A 27,316-nucleotide genomic window follows, 5' to 3' on the forward strand; every position below is an offset into this window, starting at 1 on the left:
TAAGCATATATCTGAGATTTTGAACATATTTCCTACACAAATCTGTCAATATTATTTCAGGTGGGGAAATTGATGCTGACCAGTGTTATCAAAAATTTCATAACAGGTTAAAATAAAATAAAAATTTATGGCACACACAAGAAACAATATGAAGAATATAAAGGACAGAACCAACCATATAATAATCTTTTCAAACATGGTATGACATTACCCTTTTTTATTTTTCTTTTGCAGTGCGAACTGTTAACATTGTCAAAATATCATTGGTAGCATCACTGTGGCATTTTTGAAATGTTACAGTGATTAGTACTATGCAAATAGTTCTTCCAGGTGTAAGGCAATAACAGAGAATGCAAGAACCTAATATAAGCAGAGGTGACTAGATGATCTTTTGGTTATCATATTGCATTGGCTTGCTGAAGCATGAATTAACAATGTCACAGATGGCCTGTTTAAAGAATGACTCAATAAAGGAACTTTATTTAAGACAATCCAAAGTCTGCACCTTTTTAAATAAGAACCCGTTTCAATGTTTGGGTTATAGTCACTTCCATGTTATCTTCATCTAGAAATAATGAGTCATAAAAACCCATGTAACATTATAGAAATGGGCAGATATGGAGAGAGTTGTTGGGACTGAACATATAGATTGTATATTGGTCCAGATCTCATTTTATGGGATGTAATACCAAGCTAGGAAGGACTCCCTGGTGGACTGATAATTAGTGAGAGAAGGTATGGATTAGCATGCACAGTATTCTAATCTTAATCCCACAGAGTATTCAAGAGAAGATTCAGTTAGATTTTATTCACTTCTTGCTCAAAGTCTCCAGACATACCCAAGAACTTCACATTCGGTAAAGGAGATTACTGCTATCACCACTGACTAATTTCTCACCATGAGTAGTCATTGTAATTATACAGGGTGGCCACCGAAAGACTGAAGGGTTTGAAAAATTCATAACTTGTTCATTTTTAATCTTTTTTATTTTCTTTTTTTTTACAGGTTATAGAGCATTCCTTGGAGATTAAAATGTGGCCACTGAAAGACCGACCACCCTCAAGTGATTATTCTAAGCAAGAGAAAGAATCCCATCAGCATTGAGCATGCTCAAACCATTCAAGGCTTTATACACCTCAATCAGATCACCTCGCAGGTGCCTCGTCTCCAGACATTGTAATTTGCAAAACTTAAGCCTTTCTTCGTAACAGCAACCCTTTGTTCCATTCACAAATCTTGTTGCCCTTCTCTGAACTCATTCCACCTCCTTTTCCCTGCTAGAAAAATTCCTGTATATCATTGACAAGACACCATGAGCTACTCTTGCAGACCGTCTGCACTGCTCAGAAAACTTCATATCTGCCTGCATAATTACCCCCAGGTCTTTTTTGTTCTCTACCACTGTCAGTGTACTACCACAGAATTGATACGTTATTCTGGGGTTATTGCTTCCCATATGTAGTACTTTACATTTGTCAATGTTAAACTTCATTTGCCACCTCTCAGCCCACCTGCTCAACTTTTCTAGATCTTGTTGCAGCAGCGTACTGTCATTAGTGTCCTTAACAACCCTGCTAACCTTCGTATCGTCTGCAAACTTGGACATTAAGCTTGATATACCATCATCAATATCATTTACAAATACAGAAAACAACAAGGGACCCAACACTGAACCCCGACGGACTCCACTAATAACATTAGTCCATGATGAGCAGTGTCCATTGATTACCACTCTCTGTCTTCTCCCACTCAACTATCCCTTTATCCATAGCAGCAATTTGCCTCCAGTACCACACTGCTCCAATTTTTTCAGCAGTCTTCCATGTGCAACAGTATCAAAAGCCTTTCTAAGATACAAATATAGATTATCAAAGTTATTCCCTGCATCCAGTTCCTTTGTGACCACATCATAGTATCCAATCAAATTGGTCAGGCAAGACTTTCACTTAACAAAACCATGCTGTGTCCGAGCTATAACTGAAGTCTTGCTAGATGATCCTGCAGTGCTTCGTTAACCAGTGCCTCCATTAATTTTCCTAGAACAGAAGTTAAACTAATAGGTCAATAATTATTTGTGTTGCCCTTTGAACCTCCTTTGTGAATTGGGGTCACATTTGCACATCTCCAGTCCATGGGTACCTCCCCTGAGCTTATATCTGTCATAGGCTTCCATGTCACCCATTGATTTATATGTATCCCATGCATTTTTCTTCTCTGCCATATGTCTCATTAGTTCATCTGACATCCATTTAGGCCTAAACCTTGAACAACATTTCTTAGTTGGTATGTAAAGCCTAGTAGCTTCCAAGATAAATTCTTTGAATGCTTCCCATTTTGAATTTGCTGCTGGTAACATCATCAGTTGGTCCCACTGTATAGAATTTAAATACTGTCTCAGACCACCGTAGTTGCCTTTACGAAAGCCTAAAAACTGTTCCCTTTACTCCTGATGGTAGTTACCTCTTTGAGTAAATCTTACTTCAGCACACTGTGATCACTGCCACCTAGTGGTTCCTTTATTTGCAGATTCTTAATGCATGAAGAATCACTACTGATTATCAGATCATGAGCATTATTCCCTCTAGATGCGTCCCGAACATTTTGATGTAGAAAACAGTCATCCAATAAATCCACAAAAGTCTTGCTAGTGTGTGTGACCAACCCAGAAATTCCAGTTAATATCTGGGAAATTAACATCTCCCATTATAAAACAATCTGTGTTACTGACCCACTCTATTTTTCTATACAGTTGTTCATTATCCTCATCTGAGTCATTAGGCCTATAACACATTCTTACTCTCAGTTTTGCTTTGCCAGTGTGTATGTCATGCCAAACTGACTCAACATTGCACTGTCCACCCAATATCAACTGCTTGCACTTGCTTAGATTTTATGTTTCTTAATTAATAGCATAACCCCTCCTCCCTTCCTATCCTGCCTTTTCTTTCTGTACACATTGTACTCCCCAAATTCCAATTCTGCATTCCTTATATCTGTGTGACACCACGTCTCTGATATCCCAACAATATTTGCTTTTGATGTTTTGAACAATACCTCAAATTCATCAAATTTACCAAACTCCTAGCATTGGTGTACACACAAGTAAACTGCACCTGTTTCTATGCTTAGCTACCCTAACATAATACATGTGTTTACTTGTACCGCAATGACTCCAAGCAGTCTCTGAAATACCCTGCATCTTGTTTTCCAAGCTGCTGCTCATTCCAATAGAAGCAAATCACATATAAATCACATCTCTTCTTAAATATTTAAAACAATCCTCCAATTCCTTTTATGTATAATATACAATATTACTTTAATTCAAATATCTCAGACAATTACTAAAAGAAAGAAAATCTGACCATACCTTAGGATTACCACCAGCTTCTTTTGCTGCATATACTAATTGCAGAGCACATTCTGCCACAGTTTTAGTTTGATCCAATAATGCCATCTGCTGTTTGGAATTCAGAGTTCTTGATGCACTGCCAATTGCACTTTGAACTAAAGGATCAAAGTAGCTAACCATATATGTTACCTATGCAGATAAAAAAAAACAAGAAAACTGTAATTTCTGAACTAAAGTCAATAATGCTTACAATAAATTAAATAATTACATTACTTATAACAATACAAAAACACATGCAAATAAGTTTGTGAGATGATTTGTATTAATTTTTTATTTTTACTTTTAGAATCATTTGGTTCATAATAATTAAAGAAACAAATTTAATTAAAAAAAAACTATATAGTACAAGGGGCACTAGTGAATTAACACTTTCGCTGCCATCTAAATACGATAGAACCCGTTCAACATGAACTGGTGCTCTTATATTTAGATGGAATGTTGAAAAAATATATAAATAAAAATAATAACATCCCAGCATTCCAAAAATTCATATATAAAGGTTAAAAATTAAAACTTTGGAATTCTTTGCTAAAATTGAATACTTCCTTTTGTGCTAAGATGAAAATCAGAAAAAATCTTAAAATTTCATAAAATGTTTGTGTACATAACCTAATGTCAACACAAGAAAAAACATAAAACTCTATGCCAAGTCTATAAAGAAATGCTAAGAATCATTACAAAACGTTCATTCAGTGTGTCAATACTGAATCGTTATTAATTTCATGTATCTTTATATTTATGGAACTTGGTTTCTGGCTCATATGTTTTACAGCACACTGCTGCTTGGGTGCATTTCGGAATGTGAACACATTAGCCATTTTACATATACATGATCTGAGGCAGCAAACATCTTAAACTCTACTTTGTTCATACCACCTAAAATCCTTATATGGTTGAATGTCCTACTCCATAATTTTATTCATAATGTAGATGGAGGGGATTAGTTGTGTGTAAGGGCAAAGCTGTACAGTGTTGTTGTTGTTGTTATTTGGTTTTTAGGAGCATTAGCAACTAAGGCCATACTGCTCCAGGATATGCGGTGGTCATTCCCTGACCTTCCCGCATCCTCCGTATTTGGTGGTGGGCTCGAACCCTGGTCTAATCAAGAAGCATGTGCTACACACTGCTGCTCCTTCCCACCTGGCAATGGAGGCACCATATAATTGGATAGCTCCTATCTACCCCTGGTGTCTTTCTTCAACTTTTCTCTCAGTTATTACAAAATCATTTAGCTCCCTGTTAGAGTTTGATAAACTTCTGGTCTCCACTTCCACAGAGAATTCCTTGTGTGTGAATGTAGATACAAAATACTCATTCAGTTTGTCAACCAGAGCAGGATCATCAACAGACAAACCATTGATATTGAGCAGACCAAACTGATTCATCCTCTTCCTTGTACTGTTTACATAAGTAAAGAAGTCTATGCTGTTTTTCTTTGCATTCTTTGCCAAAGATTTCTCATAATATGCATTCACTTCTCTGACCTCTGTTGTGAACTGATTACAGACAAGTTAATATCAATCCAAATGTTCCTGTGTCAACCAATAATTCATATGCATAACATGCACTTTTCTTTTCTGCCATGAGTTATATCAGTTCATCTGACATCCATTTAGGCCTATGCCCTGAAGAGTATTTCTTAGTTGGTATGAAATGCCTAGTAGTTTCTATGATTAATTTCTTGGACACATCCCATTTAGAATTTGCTGAGGTTAACATCATTGATTGGTCCCACTGTATAGAATTTAATACATAATTCAAAAATGAAACTCGTAAATAAACATAAATGAAACATGTATAATCTTGAGATTAAAGAAAAATTAACCATACACACCATCCAAGTGTCAGGAATAGGTATAAAAGCAACTTCAATCGTGATATAAGTAAGCAGATCAAAGAAATAGAGCAGACATCCCTTTGGTCCTTAAAGTTGTCGCAGACATTCTCTCATGCCAGACAAGCTGTACTTGCTACCTGGAAGCCTAAAACACTGATGGAACTGATATTCAAGTGGATCCAATTTCGGCAAAGTTCAGATGATTTGTGACAGCCAAATCCTCTGCTTGCACCTTCACAATGGTGGGACTTTTAGTAATCCTAGGTATAACCCCCATACACAAGCATGGTGTGAGTGATCACCCAAGTGTGAACCAACATAAGCAGGGGTCGAGGGTGTGGTGTCTACACCACATGGAGGAATGCCACCCCTCTGTGTTACCAGTCAATACTAGGTGGTAGATGACTCTCATCAACCAGTGCAATACCATCACTTTGCTTACTGGAGACTCAAAGTGGTAGAACCCATGTTTAGTCTCCAGTGCCAAGTTCCGGTCAAACCTTCCCCATCTCTTCAATCTTGCAGTATGACTGATGTCTTTTGAGGCTATGATGGACATCATGCAAGATCCAAACTTCCTTATATTTTGAGAGTACAGCTCTAAAACGGTGTTCGCAGGCCAGCCGCTAGTTAGTACACCAGACCGAACCTATTGGTAACTCTCTAGGAGGCTTCTGGATCAGCTATTGTATAATCTTGCTACCTCTACTCTGCCAGATAGTGACTGGAGGGAGTCCGAATAGTGTGTATGCAGGGGAACTGTCAAGGCAACGTTGTGTCAAGGATCAGGGTATATTCTTATCATGTGTATGCCATATCCAAAAATTTCATTACTTCATACATCATGTCCCGCCCCCCACTTTTATTACAATTGAATACACCATGAATTGTCAAACTAATAGATTAAACTTATCTGCGAAAAGATCTAAACCTCCCAAACACTTCCTAGTCCCAGTTCTAATCTCGACGATGTCCATTTCCACTTGTAGTCTGCCAAACCCCATGTACTTTTTCTGACAGAATCTCAGTTATCGGTTGATTCAACCACTGCTCATCTCAGGTGCCCATTATTATTCTCTGTATGACTCCTTTTGTCTCAAAGGGGATACTTGTGCATACGTCCATTCCAATATTCTGTCAGAGACTTGGAAATTTGGAATCTCCTCTTTTCAATCTTCTCTGGCTTAAAATCTCTTTACCTCATTCTGTCAAATTCATCTGTTGTCTCTACCGTTCTCCGAAATCCACTAATCACTTGGAGCTCTGACTTCCTCTCTTTGCAACTTGATTTTCTCCAGTCCAACTTTCCTAACAGTGAGGTAATTTTCTTTGGTGATTTTAATGTTCACAATTCCAGCAGGCTTCTATAGTCACACAGACCCAGCTGGTCGAGATGCTGAGGCTTTTGTAATTACTAATGACCTTTATTGTTATGTCAACTCCCATCCACAATAGAAGTATGATTAGTATAAAAAGAGAGCTACGAAGCTCAATACATTCTACGATGTTTCAATATGTATAAAAATAAGGAAAATTTACCTAAATATGATGCATAGAATACTTCCGCATGACACTTCTCCAGAATTTAAATGAATATAAAATTACATCAAATGAATTCTCACACCCATGGTAACACCAGTGATTTGATGCACCCGGAATCGAAGGCTAAGGCTTCCCAACCCAACCCCAAAATACATCAAACCAAACCAACTGAAAAGTATTTACGGAAATAAAAGCAATTAAAATAATTTAAAAACAAACTTTAAATTGAAACATAACACAGAACATATTGAGCTTCGCAGCTATTTTTATACTAATCAGAAAGGAAAGTTGTTTTTAATAAATTATTTTAATTGCTTTTATTTCCGTAATCATTTTTCGCTTGATTTTATTTATGGTTTTTTTTTTTTTTTTTTTGATTTGGTAGTTGTTGGCGCATCGGCTTCTGTGGCCATATTGCACCTCCCAAGGTTTTTTGCAGTACTTTGATCCAAGCCCGAGGCGGGAATCGAACCCGCGACCTTTGGGTTGCCGGGCAGGTACTTTTACCCACTCGGCTAGCCCGGTCGGCCTTTTATTTATGGACATAATGTCTTTCTTTCACTCATAGTTGCATGTTTGTGGCTTGATGTATTATGGGGTCAGGTTGGGGAGCCTTAGCCATCGATTCCGGGTTTGTCGGATCACTGGTATTACTGTGGGCACGAAAATTCATTTGATGTAATTTTATAATCGTTTAAATTCTGGAGAGTGTCATACAGAAGTGTTCTCCGCATCATATCGAGGTCAATTTCTCTTATTTTTATACACAATAGAAGTACATAATGTATATAGTCTATTAATATATTTTTCAATTTAATTTACAGAAATCTATTAATTAAGTAATTGCTTAATTAATTAATTAAGTAATTGCTTAATTAATTAATTAAGTATATATCTATTAATCTATTAATTAAGTATATAGGTAACTATATACAGTAAAGTTGTATTTTGTTCTGATCGCTGCCTACCTATTATAACCATGACCTTCTCTAAATGTCTCTAATGTTTTGTATAAGTAAAATAAATGAATTTTTTTCATCATTACCAGCACAAAAAAAGAATTTGGATTTTGCTTCTTGAACACTTTTGACTAACTTTTATTATATGTTTTAATACTTAATATTAAAATGTTAAATACCTTCAGAAGACATAAAATATAAAGTCAGAAAGTAAAGAAATGCAGCAATAACAAACTGAAATATTAAAAAATAATAATAAATTCATAGCAATAATCAAAATTTCCTTTATGCTCAGTTTGATGAAGAGTGTGTCAATTTCTTTAGGTTAAGTTGCTCCATTTTAAAATTCATAATTATACTTCTAGTACCACACCTGGCATTTCCCATATAGCAACACCCTTGTTGTGATATAAAGATACAATATCCAAAATGATTTGGTGTGCAAACTGCCCACTTTCTGATGAGATGGAAATTCATCAATGCAGGTAGTGATGGCACCTTACTACAAATAAATTAAAATAATATTTCAACAGGGAAGTGCTGTGATTGTATAAGTGTTCCCAAGTGAAACATCAATTTTTTTTTAAAACAAATTTTTGAATTTTAAAGGACAATGTCAGCTCTTATTAATACTCTTGTTAAAAGTTAAATATTTACACTATAATATAAACCAGGGGTGGACAACCTCTGATCTACGAATGTCCATACTCCAGCCAGTGGTAGTTTTCAAAATATATAAAATAAACAGTCTGCCGAAGAACCTATATCATCAAATTATGTTAATTATAATTTTTATTATATTGCTGTTATTAAACTGGTTTTAAGCGTTTTGATTGTGCAACATCTACGAATCATTTGAATTTGTGCCATATATCACAGTCGAGTAAGCAGCAGTGTTGCCAAACGGTAAGTAAGAATAGCTTCTTGCAACATCGGTAAGCAGGCATAGGTGTGTACACAGTTGGTAGTGGTTTACCAGACTTGCAGCTCTGCAGAATGTGACTGCAGTGCAAGTGTATTGTGCATTTCAATGCCAAATGCGAGTGAATGATCGACGGATAAAAGTAAATAATTTGGAGAGGGCTTACCATTTTATTTTTATGAAGGTATTTATTGAAACCTCATGCTTTGTTAATATCAGGAATATTGAATCACCATTCAATATTCCTGATATTAACAAAATTCAGGATAAATATCAAATGGAAATATTGGAAATTAAAGAAAAATTAGAATTGAAAATGAAATTATCTCAACATGAATTTTATAAAAATTTGAACAGAGAAGAATTTCCACAGGTGATAGATAACACAAAGAAAATTCTGTCATTATTTGGAATCACATACAGATGTGAACAGCTTTTCTCAAAAATTATACAGTATTTATAAAATCTAAGAACAGGTCCTGAAATTCTGATGTAAATTTGGATAATACTCTGCTTGCTACAACAAATATTAATCCAGATATTGATTGACTGATAAAAAAATAAGCAGTATCAAATTTCTCATTAAATATTATAAAAATAAAATATTGCAATTTTTTTTTACTGGAATTGTATTTGTATTTTGTTACTATGATTGTTTTTAAAATTTTATCTTGCAATTGTATTTCATTTTTCTTATTAATAAAATTAATTATATGTATGAATATGTATAACTATTACAATAAATACCATAAAACTGTTTATGACAATTTTTTCATTATACACCATTTTAATAATCCTAAAAATCATGAAAAGCTAAAAAAAAAATTTGGCCCATGTGTGCCTCACAGACATTTTATTTGGCTCGCCATTTAAAAAAGGTTGCCCACCCTTGATATAAACCATTCATGTCAGGAAAGATACAAAGGGTAGTAGGAAAGTTTTGCAATATGACGCAACAATGAATCACAGGAAGCTGCTTGTTGCTGCATGTTGAGACATGTTCATACGTGCATAGTAGCTGCCGCGGCAAGTCGACGGGCTCAGTTATTCATTAGTAGTGAGAGTGTAAAGTGCTTGCGATGGCATCGTGGTCACGAAATGAGATAAGGACAGTTTTGCGGTATAATTTCGTGCGTGGTTTAACCATAGACCAGTGCTTAGAAGAAATGACTCTTGCACTAGATGATGATTGTCCACATCATACAACGATATTCAGGTGGTATAGAGAATTCCAAAGGGGAAATTTCACTCTGGAGGATTCTGAGAGGCCGGGAAGGCCACGAACGTCAGTTACGGAGGAAAACGTTACTGCTGTGAGGAAAATGCTTGACGAAAACAGGCGAGTGACCTACCAATAGAGGATACTTTGGGCCTAAATGCACCAGCAATTCGTTCGATTCTGCAAGATCATTTGCACGTGAAGAAACTTTGTTCTCTCTGGGTGCCGCATCAACTGACTGAAGAGCAGATGACACGACGTGTGACTTGGTGCCGGGAGATGTTAAAAAAGTTTGATAAGGGACAATATCGGTATGTGAACAACATCGTGAGAGGTGACGAGACTTGGCTGTACTATTAGGATCTGTCGACCAAGGCTCAAAACAAAGTTTGGGTCTTTGATGATGACGACACACCCGTAATTGTCAGAAAATCCCAATCTGTAAAGAAGAAAATGATAGCTGTATTTTTCAAATCGAGTGGAATTGTGGAACGTGTCGTTTTGGACACGCAGAAGACAGTCACAGCTAAGTGGTATACTGAACAATGCCTGCCTAAAGTCATTGGATCTATGAAGAACCTGCGGCCAAAGTCAAGAATGGACACCTGGTACCTCCATCACGATAATGCTCCAGCTCACCGCGCCAAAGCCTGCACCGAATATTTGACCACGAGAGGACTGAAACTTCTCGAGCACCCTCCCTACAGTCCAGACCTTGCTCCCTGCGACTTTGCACTGTTCCCACATGTGAAAATGAAGCTAAAAGGGAGGCGGTTTTCCAGTGATGAGGACCTTCTACGGGCTTGGGACAACGAGTGTGCTTTACTCCCTAGTGAAACTTGGCAGAACTGGTTTAAAGATTGGTTTCGGAGGATGGAGAGGTGTATTGAATGTAGAGGAAATTACTTTGAAAAAATTAAATAAACAAAGCTGTATTGCAAAACTTTCCTAGTACCCTTTGTATATACATGATTTTATCATGAGCTTTCTTATAATGAACAACATATTCTGAAAAGAGAAACACTGTAGGAAACTAGAGGAATACATGTTTCTCTTTTAATAAGGAATACTTACTGTTACTAGCAACAGAAGTAAAAATTTGTTTTATGTATAACCTGTCAAGTGCCTATTTCCTTCCATATTAATATTAACATTTCTAAGTAACAGGCCTCTACTTTTAATTACACATAAATATTCATTTCAAATATTACAAAATAATTCTTACCAAGTGGCCTAATTTTTCTGCCTCTGCTTTAGCAGCGGTACGAACTGAATCTATCTGATCCATTATTTCTGAAGCACTATTTTCCATTTGCTCCTGATAGCCCTAAATGGTTTAGAGAAAAAATTTATTTTATTTCAATAATTTATTAATTTAAAAAATATAAACACTCTTTGGCACTCTGTTTTAACGTGAAATATTTTAAATGATGGCAAATACTATCACACTGAGGCAGTTCCATCACCAGCTTCTCCAATAATTAAATGACTGATTCACTGGAAGCTGCTTGTTATTTCCATACTCCATTGAAGTTCATTAAAGTGTGGATTTATAACATTCAGTATAAATTTTGTCAAACTGAAAGTTTGTCATATTTTTATATGAAAAATTTTGCATTTCTTAATGATTATTTTAATGTATATGAACTACATGTAAGTTTTCAAAATAAAATTTTACTTTGTTTCTTAATAAGATTATCTGAGTTTGTCTTCTCAGAAAAATGCCATTTGTTTTTAACTGTGGATATGTTTTAACAAACTGAAATTTACAACAATGAGAAATATTGATCCCACAAATTACCCATAAAAATAATTCCTGTTGTATTATGTCTTAATAGTTGCACATTACAAAGGTCAAAATTAGCAGCTGTGTAAGCAAACAAAGAATGTTTGCTTACATGGCCATTACTTGTGTTTATTTTCAGCAATGTTCGTTCCATATCTTGTACTAGTGCATGAGAAAAAAATTTTAAAAATAATTTTTTTGATGTAAAACACCCTTGGGGACACCTCAACCAAGTTAATCTGATTGGTCACTAAAAATGCGATGCAGAAGTGACGTCATCTGCGGCTTCCGCCAGAGGCAAATTATCATAACATGTTTGTTTGTTATTTGGTTTTTAGGAGCATTAGCAACTAAGGCCATATTGCATCGTAACTTGTATTGTTAAAATCATACAAGCATGACTGCAACAATATAAGTATTTGTAATCAAATATTTGTATTGTTGCAATCATACTTTCTGCAGTAGTAACTGCAGGAAGTATGATTATGACATCACAATCATATTTCCTGAAGCCATTTGATTGTGGTCACAACCAAATGGGTAATTATGTTATTTGATTGGATTTCGCTAACCTCTTCCAAGCTAAGGATGTTTCATATAAAACCATCTACCATGCATGCTCGGCACACATGCATTTTATTTTTATTATTATTATTTTTTTTTTTTTTTGCTTGATAATGTTCCAGACAATCCAAAAAATCTTAATTCTTATTTTTTATTTTTATTATTATTTTTTTAACCATCAAACATGATATCACCCATTAAACCAATGGACCAGAAAGTTGTTGCAATCTTTAAAGTGCATTATCACAGAAAGAGAATGTGTCAGATGCTCCATGCTACTGAGGGAAAGGATAAGCAGGCCAACAAAGCTTTAACATCATGAAGGGCATTGTTGGACATTCCAGTGATTTCAGTTAAGCCTTCCACTTGGGAGAATAAAACAGTTAATATAACTTCCACCTGTGAGTCAGGTACATCAAATTTCTTCAAAGTTCAGTCATTCTGCAATGACCAAATCAACTGCTTGGTAAACCCAGCACCTTTCATCTAGGTTACTGATGGGAAAAATCTCACCCCAAAGAGGGTTGCAGGAGGTTATACAAAATCCTGTGTATTTGGCGAAGTTAAGTAACCTGAAGAAAAATCTTAAGATTGGTACTATACAACAATGCAAAAAAACAGTCTGATCATCCTTAATTTATGGGTATAAACTTTGCAGTGATACTGAAAACAGGACTCAGCTTAATCAATGTTTTAAACTTTCAAATGGACACTGGGATGGCGCCACAACATAGACATAATAATTAAAAGTACAGGCTGGCCTCAATTAACGCGATCAATTTGTCTCACGAGTGCACCACGCAAAATGGAAACACGTTAATCGAATATAATAATCAATAGGAAAAATTATAATTGGTCTGTGACTTTCAGGAATGTCCATAAAGAATTTTAAAAATACCTTTTAATTAACTTTTTAACTGTATATCATATCATGTAAAAAATAATGAAAATAATTATAGAATTAAATGTTTATTGCATAAAATACACAATGAAGAAACTATTTGTTACGGAAATATTTGAACAGTTGTTTAAACAGCATTGGCTTTCTTTTTTTCATCAATCAATTTCCGATAGCTGAAAACAATCTCCTCTAGGCCCTGGCAAAATAAATATCTCAGAGAAAATATCGTAAAGAACCTCAAACCTTTTGCTTGACGTTCTCTGCGATACAAAAGACTTCATTTAGTTCTTTTACATAACATTTTACATAACATGGTAACATTTTCATCTGGCTAATTTAAAATTAGAATTTTTAAATGTAAGTCTGCACATAACTTTATTAGTGGGAGACTAACAAGTAACACGTCTGCATCCGATGGTTGATGGAACACGAGGCAGGCAGTGGGCAAATGCTTGTTTATTGCCCATCCAACATGTGGTAAGCTTAACATGCGAATCAAATCCTTTTCAACTATCACATAAAAAAAGATTGTGTTAACTGGAAATTTGCATTGTGTAAAGTGAAAAGTGGTAACTGAAAAATGCGTTAATCGAACTAGCGTTATGCAAGGCCTGGCTGTACTGGCTTTAATAGCAGTATATAGTTATAAAAGATCTTGCTGCTTCCTGGATGAAAGTCACAGGAAGAAGCTAAAACAGTGCACAATTTATGTCTAAATAATGCTTTTGCTCTCCCCCCCCCCCCCCCCGGTCTCTTCTCTCTCTCTCTCTCTCTCTCTCTCTCTCTCTCTCTCTCTCTCTCTCTCTCTCTCTCTCTTTTTACCTTCAATAGGAAAAATTAATCAAAAATTATTTATGAAATTTACCTTAAGACTAAATTCTGTACGGGGAGTTAGTTTCTGACTAATAATAGATGATGATGCATGATCAACTTCATGGATACAGGTACTGAGCTTCTCTATTGCAGCATCACATTCTTTCTGGCCAGGGGCCTTATCCCTATAATGGATAAAAACTCTAATACAAACATCATTTCTATTTAAGAAATAAAAAAATATATATAATAATTCAGAGATAAATTCATATTTCATGTTTTGAGTAAACAATGTAAATTTGTTGTTGTTAGTTTTATGATTTACCATCATCTCTGGCTATATTATGCCACTGTATTATGTGGGTAGTAGTGTGTGTGTTTATACGGTGATTTGTAAACTCTTCTGGTCGGTAAACCCCACTCCTTTTACATGAGATCGGCTAACTACAACCCTAATTGATGAGAGCTTTAAGAAGTCTGCCAACCATTGACAGGATCTGAACTCAGACTTCTCCAATTAAGTGACAAGTGGAGAAACCACGATATAGTGGTTTCATCACTTGTCACTCTCAACTGTACAGTAATAATAGTACTTGAATTAAAAAACAATTTCAAGATTTTTTTTTTCATTAAGAGAAATTATAAAATATATACAGGCTGGCCTCGATTAATGCAATTAATTCATCCCGCGAGCGCATTGCGCAAAACGGAAATGCGTTAATCGAATATAATAATCAATAGGAAAAATTATAATTGGTCCTTGACCTTCTGGAATGTCCGTAAAGAATTTTAAAAATACCTTTTAAATAACTTTTTAACTGTATACAATGTAAAAGATAATGAAAATAATAATGGAATTAAATGTTTATTGCATAAAACTGTGCGCCGCGGAATATTTTAAATTTTCAAGGGAAACACAGGAATACTAGACATCTGTCGGACACAGCGCGAACTACTAGCTCGAGGTAGTTCACAGTTTCAGCATTTCTTATTAAGTTGTTTGGACCTAACTACTAAACGGAACTTTTAGGTATTTCTTTTGGTCTGGGTGCGCCTTGAAAAAATTACTGAGACACTAAGGGCGCCGTGAACCGAGAAAGTTTGGGAACCTCTGACATAAAATACACAATGAAGAAATGGCTGTCGTGGAAATATTTGAACAGTGTTGACTTTCTCTTTTCATCAATCAATTTCCGATAGCCGACAACAATCTTCTCTGGGCCCTGGCGAAATAATTATCGCAGAGAACCTCAAACCTTTTGTTTCAGGTTCTCTGCGATACGAAAGATTTCATCTAATTCTTTTACCGTTATCTCCTTTGCGATAACATTTTCATCTGGCTCATTTAAAAATTTGAATTTTTATGCAAGTGTGCATTGACTTTATTAGCAGGAGACAAACAAGTACCATGTCTTCTTCCGACGGTTGATGAAACACACCGAGGCGGGCAGCAGGCAGAAGTTTGTTTATTGACCGTACGACTCGCAGTAAGCTTAACGCGTGATTCAAATCTTTTTCAACTATCGCATAAAAAAAAAAGATCGCGTTAACTGGAAATTTGCATCATGTAAAGTGAAAAGTGGTATAATTTTTCAAATAGCGTTAACTGAAAATCGCGTTAATCGAACTCGCGTTATGCGAGGCCTGGCTGTATATACATATATATATATATTTTTTTTTTTGTTTCTATATATTTTCAGTTCAACTATTGTTTTGTCAGTGGTGTGGTTTGGACATACGAGTACTAGGCTTTCTGTTTTATTATTTTTCGCTGCATAAGGACCACCGCTATGCAAATCTATTGCATCGGCAGTCTGATTTTAGTATCATTCAGTCGTTGCATGGATTTGTTTAGCGTTAGAAATGCAGCGATTACCTGACTATTATTGGCCTCGTGGTCCTCTGTCGAGATGGGGCATAATGGTCAGTCTATTCTATTTTATTTTATTAATTATTATTTTCAATTTATTTGGTCATGTAATGTTGTTAGTCTACGTTTCCACCTTAGTGAGATTTCACATAATTCAGAAACAGGTACCATCAAGGGGGCACCGCTAAATTTCTTTTAATTGGCTTAATTTTCTAAATTATTTTAGAAACGTTGCTTCAACACTACCCTCTCCTTCTTCTTTATCCTGCCTATATATTTTTCTGTTATTGTTATTTTATTTGGCTAAGTTCTTTTTCACTCTACTGGTTTGCCATGCTACTGGCAAATATCTTATTTTAATTTAGCTTATTAAAAGCAACATGTAGTGGATTGTGCTTTTCTGCTGCCACTGATGTCAGCTTTCCTACTATTTTTTCTTATTTATTTTTAATATATATTTTCATTAATTTCTATCTCTCCATTTAATTTTTGGATTATATATATATATCAAAAATCAATTTTCATTACATATTACTGCCCATTAATCAAAATTTTATAAAAAAAACAACTTACTTAATGGATGATACAAGTTTTTTAATAGCATCAGAAACATTTTTGCTGTGATTAGCAAGGGTCTGCCAAGTTGGAGGATCTTTAGGATTTACTGCTAATGACTTTGCAGCCTGGATCATACTGCAAGAACCATCAATTATAGATTTTCCAGCTGAGGTAATAGGTTCTTGAGCAGCTCGTGCCTAAAAAATCGTAAAATATTAAAACAAAGCCAGTAAGAGTATGTTAAACAGGAAGTAGGATTAACAGTACCACCATAAATACCATAACAATGACTATATTATACGTAATACAAGATGTGGCCAATTAAATAACGAGACTATTGCAATAAAATAAATATAATGAAATATTTCATACCTTACAAGTTATCCCCTCAAAAACAATTGCCTTAGACTTGGGCACACGTCCCATAAGTTTCTTCCAAGCACAGAAATATTTCTGGAAGTCATCTTCTGTAGCCATTTTAACATTTTGGATATTTTTTCTGAAAGCCTTCAGTGGACTGAAAATGGGTTTCCCTAAGTAGACTTTTCAGTTTGGAAAAGAGAAAAAATTCACAAGGAGCTTGGTCTGGTGAGTAGGGTACATGTTTTTGCACACAGCAATTTGTTTTTGGGCCAGCAACTGACAAGCAGAGATCATGCTGTGTGCTGGAGCACTGCCTTGATGGAGCAGCCAACCATCCTTCTACAATTCAGGTCTCTTCCTTCATATTTTTTCTCAGATACATTTTCTGCAGATAATGTAGTATGTTTGATTGTCAGTCCAATCTGGTGTGATGTATTCAGCCATAATAATTCTTTTAATACTGAAGAAAACAAGAGGCGTGGTTTTCATTTTTTATTTTGATATTCTTTATTTTTTTAGTGTGGGAGATTGTTTTGCTTTCTAATGCATTGACTGTCTTCTAGTTTCTGGGTCTTACTGGAACAGCCAACTTTCATTGCAAGTAATTAGAGTACTCAGAAAGGTAGAATCCCCTCAGCATTCAGCTTGCTCAACCCATTCAAGACCTTATACACCTCAATCAGATCACCTCGCAGGTGCCTACTCTCCATGCCCTGCAATTTGCAGAACTTAAGCCTTTCTTGTTAAGAGTGCCCCTTTGTTCCCCTCAATCTTCAATTTTTTTCAAAGTATCATCACAAACCTGGAGACTTCTCATTATTTGATCTTCATTAAAAATTTCACTATCTTGGCACACTTTTCTCATGTTGAGAAAAGTGTGCCAAGCTTTTCTGGACTTTGAGCTTTTAAACAACAAACTCTTCTAATCAATGTTTCTTAACGTTGACAAATGCAAAGTACTGCATATGGGTAGAAGTAACCCCAGAGAAACACACCAACTGTGCAGTAGAAAATGAAAAAGACCTGGGAGTAATTGTGCAGTCATATATGAAGTTTTCTGAGCAATGCAGACAGGCTGCCAGGGCAGTTCATGGGGTTTTGTCAATGATATATAGGAATTTTGCTAGCAGGGAAAAGGAGGTGATTGTCCCTCTGTATAAGGCAATGGTCAGGCCATACCTTGAGTACTGCATACAGGTCTGAAGGCCTCATTTTAGGAAGGATGTAGATTTGCTTGAGCATGTACAGAGAAGGGCAACAAGATTGATGAGGGGAATGAAGGGATCCTTTACCAAGAGAAGCTTAAGTTCTGCAAATTGCAGTGGATGGAGACTAGGCACCTGCGCGGTGATCTGATTGTGGTGTATAAGGCCTTGAAAGGGTTGAGAACGCTGAATTCTGATGGGATCCTTCCACTTGTTCAGATTACGAACCTAAGAGGGCATAAATTCAAATTAAGAAAAGACAGATGTAGAATAGATGTGCGGAAATTTGCCTTTAGCCAGTGGGTGGTTAATTGCTGGAACAAACTTCCATCTGTCGTGGAAGTTGATAGGTTAAATAAATTTAAGGAGGAACTGGACAGGCATTTGGAGGGAATGGTGTGATTATTTTTTTATTTTATTATTTTTTTTGGCTGATGCTGCATAAGCTCCAACACTTGCTTTCTTGCATCACATGCCACTACTACTACTACTATGTGGATAGCACAGAGTTCTGCAGTATAGCTGCTACATTCAGTGGGTAGTTTTTTGGACATGGTAATGTTAAGAAATACTGCTGCTACACCAACATGCTTTTCAGTTTTAGATCCATCTGTGTAGATTGGTGTGCACTAGCCATGCTGGGTTCTCAGCGTGGCATGTATTTGTAGCATGTTCTGTTGGGACATGGTGTGTTTTCCTTAGGCTGTGAATGAAAAGTCACATGGTGATATATATGATACATCCATGTTGGGATTGCATGAGAGGCAGTAGGCTGTATCTTACTCAGGTCAATTTGCCAGTCAGCTTGAAGTGAGCAAAGACGTATCCTAGTTGGTGGGTTTATAGATGGGTAAGCTCTATAAAGGTTTTCCCATTTAGGAGACAAAACACTTCCAAGTGTTGTGTTTTCGATGCCCTTTGAGTTTTGTGGCATAATTTAATAAAAGCATTTGTCTGTGTAGCTGCAAGGGTGTTTCATGCGCTTCAGCATATAGGCTCTGAACCGGTGATGTAAAGTATGCCCCCAGTGCAAGACGAAGAGCACTGTGAGGTACAGGATCAAACCAATATAAAGTGCTTGGTCTAGCAGAGCTATACGCTACAGAACCATAGTCTAGAAGTGACCGTATTAATGCACGGTAGAGATGTAGTAGTGTGTAACGGTCAGCTCCCCCATGTTGTGCCTGATAGAACTCTTAAGATGTTAAGCTTTTTAAGACAGTTAATCCGGAGCGTTTTTATATGATCAAGGAAAGTGAGTTTTTGGTCAAATATCACACTAAGAAAGCAGACACTAGGGTTCACTGGTATGACTTGATTTTCTAGTCAAAGTTTCAGATGTTGTTGTAGTTTACGCTTCCTAAAGAAGTGTATCCCAACTGTTTTTTGGTGTGAGAGACGAAATCCATTGTTTTGAGAGGCAGTAGGCTGTATTTAGTTATTTTGTTGATGGTTATTTGGTTTTTAGGAGCATTAGCAACTAAGGCCATATTGCTCAGGGATATATGGTGGTCATTCCCAGACCTTTCCGCATCCTCCGTATTTGGTGGTGACAGGCTCGAACCCTGGTCTAATCAAGAAGCGTGTGCTATGCACTGCTGCTTCTTCCCACCTGGCTCTGGAGGCGCCTGACACATTGTAACTGTCTTTCTATCATTCGCATATTAGGCAAATGACAGGCGATACTGAAGTCATCAGCAAACAGGGTAGTGGATATTGTTTGTGGTAGGTCATGTGTTATTGAATTCATTATTATACTAAAGAGAATGGCATTTAGCACTGACCCTTGTGGTACTCCTTCTTCCTAGATGCCGACCGGGCTAGCCGGGTGGGTAAAGCGCCTGCCTGGCAACCCAAAGGTCGCGGGTTCGAATCTCGCCTCGGGCTTGGATCAAAGTACTGCAAAAAACCTTGGGAGGTGCACTATGGCCACAGAAGCCGATGCGCCAATAACTACCAAAAAAAAAAAAAAAAAAAATCTTCCTAGATGAATTTTGAAGATAAGTGGCTATGAACTCTAACTTGAAATGAGCGGCAGTGCAGGAATTTTTTGATAAACTGTGGTAGATGTCCGGTAATCCCAGATCATATAGGGTTCGCATAACACCATATTTCCAAGAAGTGTCAAAAGCTTTTTCAATGTCAAATAAGACCACTGCAAGATGTTCTTTTCGGACGAAGTCATTTCTTCGAAGGAATGTTTATTTCTGTCTTGACCAAAAGGTCGAGAGTGGATCTACCTTCCCAGAAACCACATTGCACTGGATTTAGGAGATCATTTTGAGCTAGAAACCAGGTTAGTTGGGTGTTGACCATTTTTTCCATGACCTAGCTCATACAGCTAGTGAGTGCAATAGGTCGATATTGCGGATTTGTAGGGTCTTTGCCTGGTTTTGGAACAGCCAGAATGTACACATGATGCCATTTGCCAGGGAATGTTTTTTCTTTGAATATTCTGTTATAGAGGAGTAACAGAGTCTTGAGGGTCAGTTCTGTAAATTTTGCAATCATGATGTAGTGGATTAAATCTGGTCTGGCTGCACCGAGTTTAGTAGACAATAGGGCATGAAGCAACTCTGACATTGTAAAGGGGAGATTGTGTGCAGAAATTGACGCTGATTCAAAATTGATATGGTTTTTTCAGATTGTGCTTTGTGTGCCTGAAAATATGGCGAGTATGATGCCGTAGCTGATATTTCCATGAAAGATCTACCCAGGGCGTTTGCAATCTCCTCTGGTTTTGTGTCATGGCCATTGACAGTGAGCATGGGACAGTTGATGTGTGGGTGTTTTGCATACATCCTCTGTATTTTTGCCCATATTGTTTGAGTTTTTGTCATTCTTGTAATTGTGGAAACGAAGCTTCTCCATGCTTCCCTTTTGCTAGTCTGCCCAACTTGTTTTGCCTTTGTTCTTGACTGTTTAAAGCGGATGAGGTTTTCTGTTGTTGGGAAATTCCTGAAGATATTCCATGCTCTGTTCTTCTGTTTTTTAGCTGTACTACATTCATCATTCCACCACACTTTTGAGCTGGCTGATATTTTTGTAGATTGTTTTGGAATTGCTTTGTCTGCTGCCTGCAGTATTTGATTAGATATATATTCTACTGCCAGGTTTATGGATGTTTGTTAAATCTGGTTTTCTTCTAGTGTTGCTAGCTGCTTGTACACATCCCATTCAGCTTTTGTTTTTAGCGGGAGTGGCTTTGAGGGTATCTGAGGATTGATGATCCTCCATGGGCAAGATTGTCGAATTTTGTGCAACACAATCTTGACAATGTATTGTGTATTTCCGAAGGGAAACATTTATATTTGGTGTCAGATTGGTTTCCTGTAAGCAAAAGGCAATAGGGTCATATTGTGAAAAATCTCGGATGTCGGACAAATTACTATGATAGCCTCTGCAATTCCACTTTCGCAATAAGAAGGTAAGCATTATTTGGGTTTAGTGGAACCCTCAACTTATTTTCGAGGGACAGAAGGTTTACATCGGCCAAGTTTACCTTTCCCCCTCTTTGGGAAATAAGGTTTCCCTGTATCCATATCCTCATTGGTGAACAGTTCTAGAAAATGTTTGTCTTGATTTAAATTGTCCTCTGAGTCCATGTATTCTGTTTGGTTTGAGTCAGGAGTGGTAGATGCTGTGGTATTCTGCTGTTGAATGGCATCTGGTTGTACTGCGATTGGCGTATCTATGGCTTTGCTTTGTTTGTTTTTCATTTGATGCATTGGTACTGGGGACAACAGTGACCTTGCCCATTCAGCTAGTGATTTACTTGGTGGTAGAGGTACCTCCGTTTGGGTAGAAATTAATATATGTTTTGTGGTTATTTGTGCATAAGTGGGCTTATTAGTATTTGGAACCAGTAGGGATTTTTTAGCCTCTTGATAGGTTACATTATGTTCGGTTTTGTACTGCTGTATCTTTTTTTTTCACATTCTAAAGAGAACACTCCTTGGAATACACTGGACGTGCCTCTTTACAGTTAAGGCAGATTGATGTTGTGGCTGTGCTTGTTTGTTTGTTGAGTTTTATTGGCACATCAGCATCTTAGGCTATAATGCGCCAAAATCTTGTCAAAAAAATTAGTAAAAACATTCAGTGACCTAATGAATTAGGTCACTAAATCAGGGTATAAAAACAAGTATAAACTGTAAAAGACAAATATCAGTAAACAAGTAACAATAGTAAATCTTAAAATGTTTTTTAAATATGAGTAAAAAGGTTTACTGATTTTAGAAATCTAAAAATAGCAGACACATGGTCATTGTCGGATAAAATCTGACTGAGTGTATACGGCTCAGTCAGATGGTTAAAAGCGGTAAAACGAGCATTTCTAAAACTGGTACAGTCACATAAAATATGTTGAACCGATAAAATGGTGTCGCACATAGGAGGGTCATCAGCCCTCAGCAAAAAGGAGTGTGTAATATGACAGTGTCCTATGCGGAGCCGAGCAAGAATAACTTCCTCTTTGCGATCCGTGCGTAAGCTGGACCGCCAAGGATGGATCATAGGCTTAATTCGACATAGTTTGTTTGTCGTAATCAGTCGATGCCATGAATATTGCCACTGAGATTGTAAATTATTACGGATCACTTGCCTGTAGTCTGTATAGGGGACTAACAGGTCAAGATTATCCGTCAGGGCTGCCGATTTGGCTGCAGTGTCAGCCAAATCATTTCCTAAGAGTTCCAAGAATGAATCTTCGGGTACCTCCTTCTGCTCGACATCCATCTTTTCTTGGGTACTAGGGGGGACTTCCCCTTTCTTATTCTTTTCTTTCATAATTACCTTTGTTACTTGTGGAGCATTAGGAGGTACCGATATAGGAGTGGCAGCTGATTGGTCCTTCTGTGCAGGTTTTTGAGAACTTAGGAGATAACGCGCAATGGGAGTGAAAGACTCCTTTGGAGGAATGGTCATGTCCGTCTGAGTTCCGACGGAACATCTCCCTGCTACCTTCTGGGCGTAGGTAGGTTTGTTGATATTCAGGGGTTTGACCGATTTCCTTGCCTCCTGGTATGATATATTTAGCTCTGCCTTCAGCCGTTGAATTTCTTTTTCTTCTTTCCACCTCTGGCATGCTTGTGAGTAGGCTGGGTGTTCGCCTTCACAGTTAATACAGGTGGGTTTGCGGCTGAACATGCTGTTGTTTCGTGGTCCTTTGCACCGCATCGAGTGCATGTAAGGACTCCACGGCAGGCCATTTGAGAATGTCCATACTTCTGGCATTTAAAACACCGTAAAGGGTTCGGAACGTATGGACGCACTGAACAGTTGATGTATCCAGCTTTAATCTCGTCAGGAGGCTTAGGAGAGTTAAAAGTCAGGATAACGCTCCTGGTTTTAACAATTTTTCCATCCCTTCGCGCAGTAATTCTCTTAACGGCAGTAACTCCTTGTGGTTTCAATTCTAAGCAGATTTCCTCCTCGGTTACGTCGAGAAGGTCCCATTCCGAAATGACACCTCTCGTTGAATTGAGTGTTCTATGTGGTGTCACTGTTATGGGTATTCCTCCGATTGATGTTGCACGGAGTAGCTGCTCAGACTGCCTGTCAGTTTTGGTTTCAATTAAGAGGTCTTAACCGAGCCTCTTAACCGATTTGGGTGACCCTGCTAACCCATCTAACCCTTTCTGTATGAAGAAGGGCAACATTTTACCAATTGGTTTTTCTCCGGTGGAGTGTATAATTAGGAACCTTGGAACAGGCCCTGATGGTACTTCAGTTCGCTGCCTTTTTTTAGCAATAATGCTATCTGGATCGTTATCTATGTTTTCAGATAGGGACCGGGTTGGGGCCCCTGAAGAAGTAAGTTTATCAGGATTCATATAGTTTTTTAAATTGTTCAGTGCCCGGGCTCCCCACCCACCACGGAGCCCAAAGGGATGCCCACTACCCGGCATGCAATAAATGCGCTCGGGAGTGGGACGCCAGGGCTACCTAGACACTATACCCGCACCGCCGCCAGCCTGAATCCTGTCCCTCGGACCATGAGGGTAGGGGCGTGGCATTGACACGGTTGAGCCTTGCAGGCGAGCCTACTAGCCGATTGATCCTAGCCGGGCCTTCCAGGACCACCCGTCTTGTCGAAGCAGGGGCCAAAGTGGTGTATTGAAGCTGGGCCCCTCAACCACCAGGATCCCCCTTTCCGAATTTCCACGGGTCGCAGCGCATGGCAAACACGCCGGATTCCACTGATGTAAGCCTGGAACCTGGGCTGTGGGCGTTGGATCCCAGTGATGCTAGTCTGGAAGTCCAGCAGCGTCACTGGGAGGTCCCCTCACCATGTACAGGTGCCCACGTCGAGGGGGTGGCTGTGCAGTCAATACTAATGTGTGCATGGATCCACATGTGGCACAGGCAGCTACTCTTCTGCAGACTGTCTGTGAGTGCTCAAACTTCTGGCACTTATAGCAGTGTAATGGGTTTGGGATGTACGGTTTAACCCGGCAGTTAAGATAGCCTGCTTTTATTACTGTTAGTGGTGGCTTGGGGTTGTAAAAATTAGTATTATGTTCCATGTATGAACTAGTATGCCGTCTTTCATTGTCATAATTTTTTTCTGACATTAATGACTCCTTGGTCATGAGGTCCCATTCGGTGATGATACCTCTTGACGTGTTCAGGGAAATGTGTGGTGAAATGGTGACAGAAGTTCCACCAAAAGTTTTCAGTTTTTGTAGTTGCTCAGACTGTCAGAGCAGTGGCAACTTCAAATAGTAGGTCCCCTAATCTTAGATGATGAACTGTCTTGGGAGTACCTATTGTGCTTTCTAGGCATTTCTGCACTAGGAATGGAGAGAGTTTGCCAACTGCTTGTTCTTGAGTTGAATGAATAATCAAGAAAGTTGGAGTTCGGATTCAGCCCATGTCAGTCTTTTGACGTTTTGCTGCGACAGAACCAGACTCCTCTTGTTCTTGCCTAGTCAGGGTTTCTTCTGTGCACTCAGTGTTTTTCTGAGTTTTATGAACTTCTTGCACCATTTTGCCCTGGAAGGGAGACTTTTTCCCTCCAGGTTACCGGCCCTGCCATGTGGAGGCAGGAGCACTGCCACCTTTGTGACCAAGCGGTAGTGGGTTAGTAGTAATGTGCAAAATAAAAGGCAAAAAGAAAGAATTTTATTTTTCCTCCTATTCAAGTAAAGTGATTTCTTTACTCAAGCTTATTTAATTGATTGTTAATGTAATGCTGTAAATAAAGAAGATGATTTTATTTATTCAACAGAGCGCAAACTCACTGGCAAAGACACTTGATCACAAAATTGCTTGGCACCTGGGACCAATGTCTAAGTTTGCGGATGATATGAAGGTTGGCAGGATTGTTAATGACAGAATGCTACTGAAAGAGGATCTAGAAACATTGAGAAGATGGGCTGAGAGGCGGCAACTGAAGTTTAATATTGACAAATGTAAGGTACTGCGTATGGGTATCAGTAACCCCACAGTAACACATCAACTCTATGGTACTACACTCAAGGTGGTAGAGAATGAAAAGGATGTGGGGGTAACTGTGCAGTCAGATATGAAGTTTTCTGAGCAACGTAGACAGTCTGCAAGAGTAGCTCATGATGTCTTGTCTAAGATATACAGGAATTTTTCTAGCAGGGATAAGGAGGTGATTATTCCGTTGTATAAGGCAATGGTCAGGCCACATCTTGAGTACTATATACAGGTCTAGAGGCCTCATTTTAGGAGGGATGTAGAGCTGTTGAAATGAGTACAGAGAAGGGCAACAAGATTAATGAATGAAACAAAGGGTTGCTCTTACAAAGAAAGGCCCTGCAAATTACAGTGTCTGGTGACTAGGCACCGGCGAGGTGATCTCATAGAGGTGTATAAAGCCTTGATTGGTTTGAGCATGCTCAATGCTGATGGGATTCTTCCTCTTGCTCAGAATAATTGCCTGAGAGGGGATAAATTCAGTTTGAGGAAAGACAGTTGTAGAATAGATGTGTAGAAGTTTGCCTTTAGCCAGTGTGTGGTTGATTTCTGGAACAAACTTCCATCTGTTGTTGTAGAAGTTGACAGCTTAAATAAATTCAAGGTAGAACTAGATAAACATTTGGAGAGAATGAATAGGTGAAATGGGAAGGTTTTTTTTTTTTTTTTTTTTGGCTGATGCTGTATAAGCTTTCTATCTTGCATCATATGTCTTTACTAATGCTAAAAAGTTATTCATGTAGAGAAACTGGAAAAATACACATGGTTTGTTGCCAATAGAGCAGCCTACCAATGCATTCTTTGTTTACTTCTACTAGTATATTTCTAGTTAAGTTTATACAGCTTATCACAACATTAAATCAAAATTTATTTACTTATAAAAATGTATTTTTATTTTCTTCTTTAAGTGTTGATACAAATGCATGGTGCAACTTTATCAATCTTCCAAGAGAGCACAGTGTTTATTTATTTATTTAGAAAAAAAAAAAAAATTTCTTATCCTTATGTGCTATATTGGCTTTAGAAATAAATTTAGTAACTGTGGCTCCACTATGCACTTATTGTACAAATGAGCACATTTTCTGTGATGGTGAGCAGACTTTCTACTGTAAATTTGTAAGATACAATGTTTACTTACAATAATCAGAAGCCCACCAGCTGCCAAACACAGAATGTACTCATTTGGGTGTTGAATATATAGTGGAGAAGTAAGCTAATGAATGAATTTTCACAACTACTAAGTTAAATATTATTTAACTCGAAATTAAATATAATCATATTAGAAGACACAGTACCCAAATGTTCTGTTTGGAGGACAAGTGTTATTATCCAAGAGGAGACTGATCCAAATCTCAAAAAATACAGTTTTTAAACCCTACTCCCCACTATAAGCAATGATCCTGAATTACAATTGTTACAAAAATAGCAACAACAAAGGAATAGGATTAAGGTTAGAATGTTGGCTAGCATTAAGGCTGGTCAAAACAATTAGGGAATCACTGCACAATCTATAGTATCAACATTACATGTTGATATTCATAACAAATGATATTAGTAACAGATATAGGTTGAGAAGTATACATGAAATTTCAGGAGTGTAACAATTCATTAAATACTCAATCATGTTTTAGGCACATCTCATTCATGACTTACAACTGCAAAAAACCCACCTATTGATTAACATATTGAAACATCTGAAATTATCATCTCAGAGAGACTTACCCAAATCTACTGCTTGGTCATCCATTCACATGGCTAGGGCTGAGAGAGTCATAATTGCTCAGTTGTGGCATGGCTTGGAGTGACAAAGAGTTTCATCACCCAGTTCTGGAGTAGATTCCGAGGAATGTTGAGGTCAGGGTCATAGACTATGAACAATGGTAAGGAAAGATCACCATGCCACATGTCCCAGTTACTGCAA

At 37.5% G+C, this 27,316-nt stretch overlaps 1 protein-coding gene across 5 annotated transcripts in view; it reads right to left on the minus strand.

Annotated features, from left to right (window-relative positions):
- Window positions 1-27,316, minus strand: part of rhea (Talin_middle and talin-RS domain-containing protein rhea) — a 771,509-nt gene that overhangs the window by 174,491 nt on the left and 569,702 nt on the right. For all 5 annotated transcript variants that reach the window (XM_090388755.1, XM_090388752.1, XM_090388753.1 and 2 more), the window contains exons 41-44: window positions 16,397-16,578; window positions 14,006-14,138; window positions 11,115-11,216; window positions 3,369-3,539 (exon numbers count right to left, since the gene is read on the minus strand). In XM_090388755.1, coding sequence (XP_090244881.1) covers window positions 3,369-3,539; window positions 11,115-11,216; window positions 14,006-14,138; window positions 16,397-16,578 — 588 coding nt within the window. The remainder of the gene's footprint in view (window positions 1-3,368; window positions 3,540-11,114; window positions 11,217-14,005; window positions 14,139-16,396; window positions 16,579-27,316) is intronic.

The sequence above is a fragment of the Mastigoproctus giganteus genome, chromosome 14, assembly GCF_048544385.1.
Source record: "Mastigoproctus giganteus isolate SK-2022 chromosome 14, ASM4854438v1, whole genome shotgun sequence".
Lineage (NCBI taxonomy): Eukaryota > Metazoa > Arthropoda > Arachnida > Uropygi > Thelyphonidae > Mastigoproctus > Mastigoproctus giganteus.